At 47.6% G+C, this 11,749-nt stretch overlaps 1 protein-coding gene across 1 annotated transcript in view; it reads left to right on the forward strand.

The window, feature by feature from the left end:
• Positions 1–10,291, forward strand: part of LOC112267333 (SR-related and CTD-associated factor 4) — a 43,287-nt gene extending 32,996 nt beyond the window's left edge. The window contains 3 exon segments of the mRNA XM_042297718.1: positions 7,090–7,216; positions 8,781–9,067; positions 9,070–10,291. Of these exon segments, the coding sequence (XP_042153652.1) occupies positions 7,090–7,216; positions 8,781–9,067; positions 9,070–9,435 (780 nt within the window). The 3' untranslated portion in view covers positions 9,436–10,291.
• The last annotated feature ends 1,458 nt before the right edge of the window (positions 10,292–11,749 follow it).

Genomic DNA, 11,749 nt, shown 5'->3' on the forward strand with positions numbered 1-11,749 from the left:
AGCAAGCTTGGGGTCATTGTCCATTTGGAAGACCCATTTGCGACCAAGCTTTAACCTCCTGACTGATGTCTTGAGATGTTGCTTCAGTATGTCCACATAATTTTCCATCCTCATGATGCCATCTATTTTGTGAAGTGCACCAGTCCCTCCTGTAGCAAAGCACCCCCACAACATGATGCTGCCACCCCCGAGCTTCACGGTTGGGATGGTGTTCTTCGACTTGCAAGCCTCCCCCTTTTTCCTCCAAACATAACGATGGTCATTATGGCCAAACAGTTCTATTTTCGTTTCTTCAGACCAGAGGACATTTCTCCAAAAAGTACGATCTTTGTCCCCATGTGCATTTGCAAACCATAGTCTGGCTTTTTTATGGAGGTTTTGGAGCAGTGGCCTCTTCCTTGCTGAGCGGCCTTTCAGGTTACGTTGATATGGGACTCTACTGTGGATATAGATACTTTTGTACCTGTTTCCTCCAGCATCTTCACAAGGTCCTTTTCTGTTGTTTTGGGATTGATTTGCACGTTTCGCACCAAAGTACGTTCATCTCTAAGAGACAGAACGCGTTTCCTTCCTGAGCGGTATGACGGCTGTGTGATCCCATGGTGATTATATTTGCATACTATTGTTTGTACAGATGAACGTGGTACCTTCAGGCGTTTGGAAATTGCTCCCAAGGATGAATCAGACTTGTGGAGGTCTACAATTTTATTCTGAGGTCTTGGCTGATTTCTTTTGATTTTCCCATGATGTCAGAGGCACTGAGTTGGAAGGTAGGCCTTGAAATACATCCACAGGTACACCTCCAATTGACTCAAATAATGTCAATTAGCCTATCATTTTCTGGAATTTTCCAAGCTGTTTAAAGACAGTCAATTTAGCGTATGTAAACTTCAGACGCACTGGAATTGTGAATTATAAGTGAAATAATCTGGCTGTAAACAATTTTTGGAAAAATGACTTGTGTCATGCACAAAGTAGATGTCCTAACCGACTTGGCAAAATTATAGTTTGTTAATTAACAACAAATTTGTGGAGTGGTTGAAAAACGAGTTTTAATGACTCCAACCTAAGTGTATGTAAACTTATGACTTCAACTGTACAATGTTAAACATATATACGGCATACTTCATGTACAAATACATGAACGTATTAGACAGTGGGGCAAAAAAGTATTTAGTCAGCCACCAATTGTGCAAGTTCTCCCACTTAAAAAGATGAGGCCTGTAATTTTCATCATAGGTACACTTCAACTATGAAAGACAAAATGAGAGAAAAGAAAATCACATTGTAGGATTTTTTTATGAATTTATTTGCAAATTATGGTGGAAAATAAGTATTAAGTATAAAAACACCACAAGTATGATACCACTATAATACAAACTCTCTCATTGTATATGTTTTTGGAGGAGAAGAAGACGAAAAATGCATGAGGTATGTCTAGTCCACCTATGAGTCCACCTGTCAGAACCTATGGTCCGGACTGCTTCCATCCTTCCAGCCGAACTCATTTTTGTCCTTACCGTGTAACTAAGGACTGATTTTCCTACTTGTGGAAACCCGTTCCCTTTTCACGCTGTCGTACCTGCTGGAACCAAACAGCTGACTCTGATACTCAGGCCAGCTGAGTACAACTTGGTTTGGCTCGGCTCGGTTCAGTAGTGTGAGAAGCCATCGGGTGTGGACACTCCAACCAATCAGTAACATTCATTGATCAAGTAGGCGCCAGGGAGAACCGGCAGGGCTGGATGAAACTCAAGGGGGATGAGTTCATTAACACCCCTGCACTGCAGTGATGACAAAATGACACGAGCGAAGGGTCTGTCATCATCGTTATGGAGCTGCAGCACACCCTAGTGAGCAAAGCCTCTGATGGAAGAATTACAGCAAACCGGGAAGCTCTATTTTCTCTGGTCGATCCCTGCCAATGGCCACTTGGTGCCTTCCAGACTGCCACAAATAACTTTATTATATATATATTTTTTTTTACATTTAATCAGTCAATCATTTTGCGTCTCTTGTCTCACACCCTAGTGAGGGGAAAAAACCTCTTGATGGGAGAATACAACTGATTACAACTGAAACAGTGAAGCCTTATTCTATCTGGTGATTTCATCGGGTCATCCCTTGGTGCCTCTGCCAGACTGCCACAAATATATTGTTACAGCAGTCTTAGTTGTCTTCCGTCACTGTCTACAGTGAATGTTTCTCAATGCACACCATTGCTTATTGCAGTGCACTGACACACTGGGTAATTTTAGCTAATTTGCCCCTCTGAATCACGTAGGTAGCCTAGTGGTTAGAGAGGCGTCGGGTAGCCTAGTGGTTAGAGAGGCGTCGGGTAGCCTAGTGGTTAGAGAGGCGTCAGGTAGCCTAGTGGTTTAGAGAGGCGTCAGGTAGCCTAGTGGTTAGAGGGGCGTCGGGTAGCCTAGTGGTTTAGAGGGGCGTCGGGTAGCCTCGTGGTTTAGAGGGGCGTCGGGCAGCCTCGTGGTTTAGAGGGGCGCCGGGCAGCCTCGTGGTTTAGAGGGGCGGCGGGCAGCCTCGTGGTTTAGAGGGGCGGCGGGCAGCCTCGTGGTTTAGAGGGGGCAGCGGCGGGCAGCCTCGTGGTTTAGAGGGCGTCGGGGCGGTTAGAGGGGCGTCGGGCAGCCTCGTGGTTTAGAGGGGCGGCGGGCAGCCTCGTGGTTTAGAGGGGCGGCGGGCAGCCTCGTGGCCTAGTTTAGAGGGGCGGCGGGCAGCCTAGTGGTTAGAGGGCGTCGGGCAGCCTAGTGGTTAGAGGGCGTCGGGCAGTTTAGAGGGGCGGCGGGCAGCCTCGTGGTTAGAGGGGCGGCGGGCAGCCTAGTGGTTAGAGGGGCGGCGGGCAGCCTCGTGGTTTAGAGGGGCGGCGGGCAGCCTCGTGGTTTAGAGGGGCGGCGGGCAGCCTAGTGGTTTAGAGGGGGCGGCGGGCAGCCTCGTGGTTTAGAGGGGCGGCGGGCAGCCTCGTGGTTTAGTGGTTTAGGGCGGCGGGCAGCCTCGTGGTTTAGAGGGGCGGCGGGCAGCCTCGTGGTTTAGAGGGGCGGCGGGCAGCCTCGTGGTTTAGAGGGGGCGGCGGGCAGCCTCGTGGTTTAGAGGGGCGGCGGGCAGCCTCGTGGTTTAGAGGGGCGGCGGGCAGCCTCGTGGTTTAGAGGGGCGGCGGGCAGCCTCGTGGTTTAGAGGGGCGGCGGGCAGCCTCGTGGTTTAGAGGGGCGGCGGGCAGCCTCGTGGTTTAGAGGGGCGGCGGGCAGCCTCGTGGTTTAGAGGGGCGGCGGGCAGCCTCGTGGTTTAGAGGGGCGGCGGGCAGCCTCGTGGTTTAGAGGGGCGGCGGGCAGCCTCGTGGTTTAGAGGGGCGGCGGGCAGCCTCGTGGTTTAGAGGGGCGGCGGGCAGCCTCGTGGTTTAGAGCGTTGGACTAGTAACCAAAAGGTTGATGGATCGAATCCCCGAGCCAACAGGTTGATGGATCGAATCCCCGAGCCAACAAGGTAAAATTCTGTCGTTCTGCCCCTGAACAGGCAGTTAACCTGTTCCTAGACCAGTTAACCCACTGTTCCACTGTTCCTAGACCAGTTAACCCCACTGTTCTTGCCTAGTTCAATGTAAAATTAAACACGCTCACTACCAAGAAGATGAGTGTTATTGTCAGTAGTGACAGTGGCAATAAATAAAAAAATTAAGTTTGTTTTTTACTGATTTTCTTTGAGCTCCCAACTGGTGTAAATTAGGAATTATACTGGAGTGTGTTGTTTCAATGTTAGTCAGGCGATGACTATAAACGTCATCCTCACCTGTAAAGAGTGTATGGTTAGATAATGCACTGATCTCTATGGTCAGTAATAAACTGAGACCTAAAGCACTGAGGATTGTGGGTTGTTCTGAGTTCAGTAACAGCTCCGGGTGGTGATGTGTGACATCAGTCATAACGCGGGAACTGAATACAATACAACTTTTATTTGTCTTGTATGGTTAGATAATGCACTGATCTCTATGGTCAGTAATAAACTGAGACCTAAAGCACTTTGATTTGTTTGTTGTTTTTTTTAACAACAGAAAGTGATATTCTGCTCTTATCTCATAATCCGCCGACCAGACAACAAGCAAATACACACATTTGTCAGGGGCAAAGGATCAGACCAGGAGTACATTTTGGGCTTTAAGTGCAAGGGCACAGCGGTAGGTGAGTGTGTCTAGGATGTGACACCAACAGCCGTCCAGATGCCAGTTTTAGTCCCCGCAGTACCATCCCACTGGGCACCATGTCATTTCAGCGTGGAAATGTGGGTAATATTTAGACCTCACAGTGAAATGCTGAATACAACAGGTCTAGTAGACCTCACAGTGAAATGCTGAATACAACAGGTGTAGTAGACCTCACAGTGAAATGCTGAATACAACAGGTGTAGTAGACCTCACAGTGAAATGCTGAATACAACAGGTGTAGTAGACCTCAGTGAAATGCTGAATACAACAGGTGTAGTAGACCTTACAGTGAAATGCTGAATACAACAGGTGTAGTAGACATCACAGTGAAATGCTGAATACAACAGGTGTAGTAGACCTCACAGTGAAATGCTGAATACAACAGGTGTAGTAGACCTCACAGTGAAATGTTTACTTACAAGCCCTTTATAACCATCAATGCAGTTCAAGAAACAGAGTTAAGATTTTTTTTAAATAAATGTAATAAAAACAAACACAAAATAACAGGGTATACAGGCTAGTCAAGGTAATTTGTACATGTAGGTAGGGGTAAAGTGACAATTTTTTTAAACCTTTATTTAACTAGACAAGTCAGTTAAGAACAAATTCTTATTTTCAATGACAGCCTAGGAACAGTGGGTTAACTGGTCTAGGAACAGTGGGTTAACTGCCTGTTCAGGGGCAGAACAACAGATTTGTACCTTGTCAGCTCGGGGATTCGATCTTGCAACCTTTTAGTGACAAGTCCAACGCTCTGACCACTAGGCTACTAGGCATAGATAAACTATGAGTAGCAGCAGTGTAAAAACAGAAAGGAGGGGGGTCAATGTAAATAGGCCGTGTGGCGATTTGATTAACTGTTCAGCAGTCTTATGGCTTGGGGGGTAGAAGCTGTTAAGGAGCCTTTTGGACCTAGACTTGGCGCTCCGGTACCGCTTGCCGTGCGGTAGCAGAGAGAACAGTCTATGACTCGGGTGGCTGGAGTCTTTGACAATTCTTTGGGTCTTCCTCTGACTCCGCCTAGTATAGAGGTCCTGGATGACAGGAAGCTTGGCCCCAGTGATTTTACTGGGCTGTACACTGTACGTACTACCCTCTGTAGCGCCTGACGGTCAGATGCCGAGTAGTTGCCGTGGATCAATGAGATTTCAACCTTTTTTTGTTCACCCACTCAAAAACAACCAGATGTTTATTGATATCCCAATGTGTTATTGCTAAGCTTTAATGTCCCATGGACAGCTTGCACCTGCATTAAAAATTTAAAATAAACGTTTTAATGTGGGACCTTATATAGACAGGTGTGTGCCTTTCCAAATCATGTCCAATCAATTGGATTTACCACAGGTGGACTACAAGTTGTAGAAACATCTCAAGGATGATCAATGGAAACAGGATGCACCTGAGCTCAATTTTGAGTCTCGTAGCAAAGGGTCTGAATACTTATATAAATAAAAGTATTTCTGTTTTTTTTATTTTTGCAAAAATTTCTAAAAACCTGTTTTGACTTTGTCATTGAGGTATTGTGTTTAGATTGATGAATAAGGCTGTAACCTAAGACAATGTGGATGGAGTCAAGTGGTCTGAATACTTCCCGACGGCACCTGGTTGCTCATAGTCCATCGCTGTCGGGGGCGGAATAGTCCATCACTGTCGGGGGGGAGGGGCGGAATAGTCCATCGCTGTGGGGGGAATAGTCCATCGCTGTGGGGGGGAATAGTCCATCGCTGTGGGGGGAAAGTCCATCGCTGTCGGGGCGGAATAGTCCATCGCTGTCGGGGGCGGAATAGTCCATCGCTGTCGGGGGGCGGAATAGTCCATCGCTGTCGGGGGGGGCGGAATAGTCCATCGCTGTCGGGGGCGGGAATAGTCCATCGCTGTCGGGGGCGGAATAGTCCATCGCTGTAGGGGGGCGGAATAGTCCATCGCTGTCGGGGGCGGAATAGTCCATCGCTGTCGGGGGGAATAGTCCATCGCTGTCGGGGGGGGCGGAATAGTCCATCGCTGTCGGGGCGGAATGTCCATCGCTGGGGGGGCGGAATAGTCCATCGCTGTCGGAATAGTCCATCGCTGTCGGGGGGCGGAATAGTCCATCCTGTCGGGGGCGGAATAGTCCATCGGGGGCGTTTTGAATAGTCCATCGCTGTCGGGGGGGAATAGGAATAGTCCATCGCTGTCGGGGGGGAATAGTCCATCGCTGTCGGGGGCGGAATAGTCCATCGCTGTCGGGGGGGCGGAATAGTCCATCGCTGTCCGGAATAGTCCATCGCTGTCGGAATAGTCCATCGCTGTCGGGGGCGGAATAGTCCATCGCTGTCGGGGGGCGGAATAGTCCATCGCTCGGGGGGCGGAATAGTCCATCGCTGTCGGGGCGGAATAGTCCATTATTATGAACCAGTACATGGGTGATTAATGACATGTTTCTACTATTATGAGAAATAATTGATCTATTATGAATTATTATTTGGCTGTATATGGATTCATGTACTTTTTTTAATGTTAGTAACCTGGGCACAGTGGCACACAATTGGCCCAGCGTCGTCAGGGTTTGGCCCGGGGAATGCCGTCATTGTAAATAAGAAATTGTTCTTAATGAACTTGTCTAGTTAATAAAGGTTAAATAAAATTTTAAACATTTTAAACACCTGCTTGTCGAACATTTAATTCCAAAATCATGGTGAAGCGTTTCCACTTCTCCAGAGTCCAATGGCGGCGAGCTTTACACCGTTCCAGCTGGCGCTTGGCGTTGCACATGGTGATCTGAGACTTTTGTGTGGCCATAGAAACCCATTTCAATAAGCTTCCGCCTAACAGTTATTGTGACGACGTTGCTTCCAAAGGCAGTTAAAAAAAACTGTTGTTGATATTTTTGTGTTTGTCTCCAGGTGCCTCCAGTCCAGCCAATAGGGTCCATGGGTGGTCCCTCTGGATTCCCTGGCCCTCCCCCCTCCCTCACCCCCGGTGGACCCCCTCTCTTCCTGCCCGCTGGCTTCAACCCCACACAGCCTCCAGGTAACAACATTATGGGACTGAACCAAATGAACAACTAGAGGATCACAAACGAATGTTCTCCTTCTCCCCTCTGATTGTCGTTTTGTACAGTTCTCCTTCTCCCCTCTGATTGTCGTTTTGTACAGTTCTCCTTCTCCCCTCTGATTGTCGTTTTGTACAGTTCTCCTTCTCCCCTCTGATTGTCGTTTTGTACAGTTCTCCTTCTCCCCTCTGATTGTCGTTTTGTACAGTTCTCCTTCTCCACTCTGATTGTCGTTTTGTACAGTTCTTCTCCCCTCTGATTGTCGTTTTGTACAGTTCTCCTTCTCCACTCTGATTGTCGTTTTGTACAGTTCTCCTTCTCCCCTCTGATTGTCGTTTTGTACAGTTCTCCTTCTCCACTCTGATTGTCGTTTTGTACAGTTCTCCTTCTCCACTCTGATTGTCGTTTTGTACAGTTCTCCTTCTCCCCTCTGGTTGTCGTTTTGTACAGTTCTCCTTCTCCACTCTGATTGTCGTTTTGTACAGTTCTCCTTCTCCCCTCTGGTTGTCGTTTTGTACAGTTCTTCTCCCCTCTGGTTGTTGTTTTGTACAGTTCTCCTTCTCCCCTCTGATTGTCGTTTTGTACAGTTCTCCTTCTCCCCTCTGATTGTCGTTTTGTACAGTTCTCCTTCTCCCCTCTGGTTGTCGTTTTGTACAGTTCTCCTTCTCCCCTCTGGTTGTCGTTTTGTACAGTTCTCCTTCTCCACTCTGATTGTTGTTTTGTACAGTTCTCCTTCTCCACTCTGATTGTCGTTTTGTACAGTTCTCCTTCTCCACTCTGATTGTCGTTTTGTACAGTTCTCCTTCTCCACTCTGATTGTCGTTTTGTACAGTTCTCCTTCTCCACTCTGATTGTCGTTTTGTACAGTTCTCCTTCTCCACTCTGATTGTCGTTTTGTACAGTTCTCCTTCTCCACTCTGATTGTCGTTTTGTACAGTTCTCCTTCTCACTCTGATTGTCGTTTTGTACAGTTCTCCTTCTCACTCTGATTGTCGTTTTGTACAGTTCTCCTTCTCACTCTGATTGTCGTTTTGTACAGTTCTCCTTCTCCCCTCTGATTGTCGTTTTGTACAGTTCTCCTTCTCCCCTCTGATTGTCGTTTTGTACAGTTCTCCTTCTCCCCTCTGGTTGTCGTTTTGTACAGTTCTCCTTCTCCCCTCTGGTTGTCGTTTTGTACAGTTCTCCTTCTCCCCTCTGGTTGTCGTTTTGTACAGTTCTCCTTCTCCACTCTGGTTGTCGTTTTGTACAGTTCTCCTTCTCCACTCTGGTTGTCGTTTTGTACAGTTCTCCTTCTCCACTCTGGTTGTCGTTTTGTACAGTTCTCCTTCTCCACTCTGATTGTCGTTTTGTACAGTTCTCCTTCTCCCCTCTGATTGTTGTTTTGTACAGTTATAATATATTTGTTATGAAAATGACAGGTCCAAACCAAATGAATCACAACCTTCAACATGTTTTAACGTTTTGTTGTATGAAATGGGTTTTGTGCTCCATGTTTTGACATGTTTCTAAACCATATGTTGTGTGTGTCTACTCTGTCTGCAGGTTTCCCTCATGCAGTAGTGGGTGGACCAGGGAGCACCAAAGATGACTCTGGATCTAAAGACAAGGCAGGAGGGAGTGGTGGCCCCTCAGACACTCCAGACATCCAGCTGGGAGCTCCAGGCCCAGGCGGACCAGGGGCCTTGATGAGTCCTCCAGGCCCAGGCGTACCAGGGGCCTTGATGAGTCCTCCAGGCCCAGCAGTGTTACTGGGTCCCAGGCCGGCCATGCTGCCCATGCAGCCTCGTCCGGGACTACCACCCCCTCACCTCCAGCCCCACTTCCCCCTCACCTCCCTCCCCCAAACATGCCCCCTATGATGATGGGCCCCAGGGGCCCCAACCCTATGTTTCCCCCAGGGGGCGCCCTCCAGGTCGGTTCAGGATGCCCATGGGCCACCAGTCCATGGAGGACTTTCCTCACGGACCCCCAGACATCCCATCCAGCCTGGACCCCCCCAGACATCCCTTCCAGCCTGGACCCCCAGACATCCCTTCCAGCCCGGACCCCCGGGAAGAAGAAGGCAACTGGGAGGGCGGGAGACACTTCAGGGGCGAGAGGCCAGGGTTTGGGGGACGTGACAGGGACGGGGGAGGTTTGGGGAGCGGGGAGAGGGTTTCCTAGAGGAGGAGGAGGGGGGGAAATGGTCGGCCCATAGATGGGCCTGAGGGGAGGGACCGCTTCATGAACCAACGGGATAGATTTGAATGGTGATGAGGCAGGGCCAGGAGGGTTCAGCCGTAGAGACTGGGGGGTAATCATCCAGGGTCCTGTTCAGCAGGGAGAAAAACATTTTGGAACAGAGTAAAACAGGAATGAACTACCTGAACTTGTCCAGTAAAAACCCAAGAGTTTTTTTTGTTTTGCTGAACATAACCCAGATGTCTGACCTGGAGAATGACTTGGAGACTGGGCACACGGAGTCAGACTGAGTCACACGGAGTCACACGGAGTCAGACGCAGACATTGTAATGTACAGCCTGTCCCTGACGAGTTTCTCCACTGTTCCAAAGACATTAAGACTAACACAGAGAAAAGAAAATGAATGGGACAGTTTCCCAAATCATAGAATAAGCCCAGTCCAGTTAATACAAAGCATGTTCAATGGAGGATCTCTGTTAGAACGACTTCTTAGTTCAGGACTAGGTTTAATCTGTGTCTGGGAAACCTACCCTGTCAGAATATCACAGTTTAAACCAGTGGAAGTCTAATTTGGAAGTCTGTTCATATGAAGAACTTTTGTCCTGCCTTTTTGAGCTGGTATGTTCTGACAGAAAACCACAGAGAGAAGAATACTGATTTGTATATATTGTATTTGTGCTGATGGCCAATATTCTGTTTTTTTGTTTCTTCTCCAGGAAGTCTGTCACTAGGGCAGTGAGGAGAAACAGACAGTTGACCTGAAAACACCATCATCCTTGTATCGATGGGGGGGTTCAAAACATGAAAATCTTTTGCTTCAGAATTTATCATTAGCAGTTTGTTTTTAGTAAACTATTTTTGTACAAATTTAAGCGTCTTTTTTTTTTTGTAAGTTCTTCATGGGGGGCATGCTAAATGTTATTTTTGTTTTAACTCACTCATACAAGGGACACTAGGCAGTTCCATTGTCTACCAGTAGGGGGTGCTGTATCACTTCTTTACATGGGATAGTAGATAGGGTCTGACTTGGGAAGCATGCCAAATTCCACCCTATTCTGTATATAGTGCCCTACTTTGCACCAGGGAATACGGTGCGGGCTAGGCCCCTTGAGAAGTTGGGCAAGTCCCTGTCCAGAATTGTGTCTGGGGAAAAACACTGGGAAAAAAATGCTCCTCATCAAACATGCACAGGATACAGCAACTGTTAAACAGTACAGGGAAAGTCTAGCCTTCAGAGGTCTTTCCCAACAATGCAGTGACACTAATATAGATAATGATAGAAAATAGAATACAAATGACTGAATTGAAACCACAAGAACTACGTACAGGTCAGTGTCAGGATGTTATTCAATGTCCAGGGGTACTGGAGTGGTTGAGGTCGGTTTATACATAAAAAAAATGACTGGTAGGTATATATATATATATATAATATACAAAATGCTTATGTTCATCAGTGTAGTAGAATGTGTCGCAGATACAACACATAAATACACAAATTATAAAAAATCAAATCAAGAAATGACAGAACGAGTCCAATTTAACAATCCAGAGTAGACAGATGGCCCAAAGTATGTGGACACCTGCTCGTCCAACATCTCATTCCAAAATCATGGCCATTAATATGGAGTTGGTCTTCTCCTTTGCTGCTATAACAGCCTCCACTCTTCTGGGAAGGCTTTCCACTAGATGTTGGAACATTGCTGCCATAACAGCCTCCACTCTTCTGGGAAGGCTTTCCACTAGATGTTGGAACATTGCTGCTATAACAGCCTCCACTCTTCTGGGAAGGCTTTCCACTAGATGTTGGAACATTGCTGCTATAACAGCCTCCACTCTTCTGGGAAGGCTTTCCACTAGATGATGGAACATTGCTGCTATAACAGCCTCCACTCTTCTGGGAAGGCTTTCCACTAGATGTTGGAACATTGCTGCTATAACAGCCTCCACTCTTTTCGGAAGGCTTTCCACTAGATGTTGGAACATTGCTGCCATAACAGCCTCCACTCTTCTGGGAAGGCTTTCCACTAGATGTTGGAACATTGCTGCTATAACAGCCTCCACTCTTCTGGGAAGGCTTTCCACTAGATGATGGAACATTGCTGCTATAACAGCCTCCACTCTTCTGGGAAGGCTTTCACTAGATGTTGGAACATTGCTGCTATAACAGCCTCCACTCTTCTGGGAAGGCTTTCCATTAGATGTTGGAACATTGCTGCTATAACAGCCTCCACTCTTCTGGGAAGGCTTTCCACTAGATGTTGGAACATTGCTGCTATACCAGCCTCCACTCTTCTGGGAAGGCTTTCCACTAGATGTTGGAACATTGCTGC

This window comes from Oncorhynchus tshawytscha, linkage group LG14, assembly GCF_018296145.1.
Source record: "Oncorhynchus tshawytscha isolate Ot180627B linkage group LG14, Otsh_v2.0, whole genome shotgun sequence".
NCBI lineage: Eukaryota > Metazoa > Chordata > Actinopteri > Salmoniformes > Salmonidae > Oncorhynchus > Oncorhynchus tshawytscha.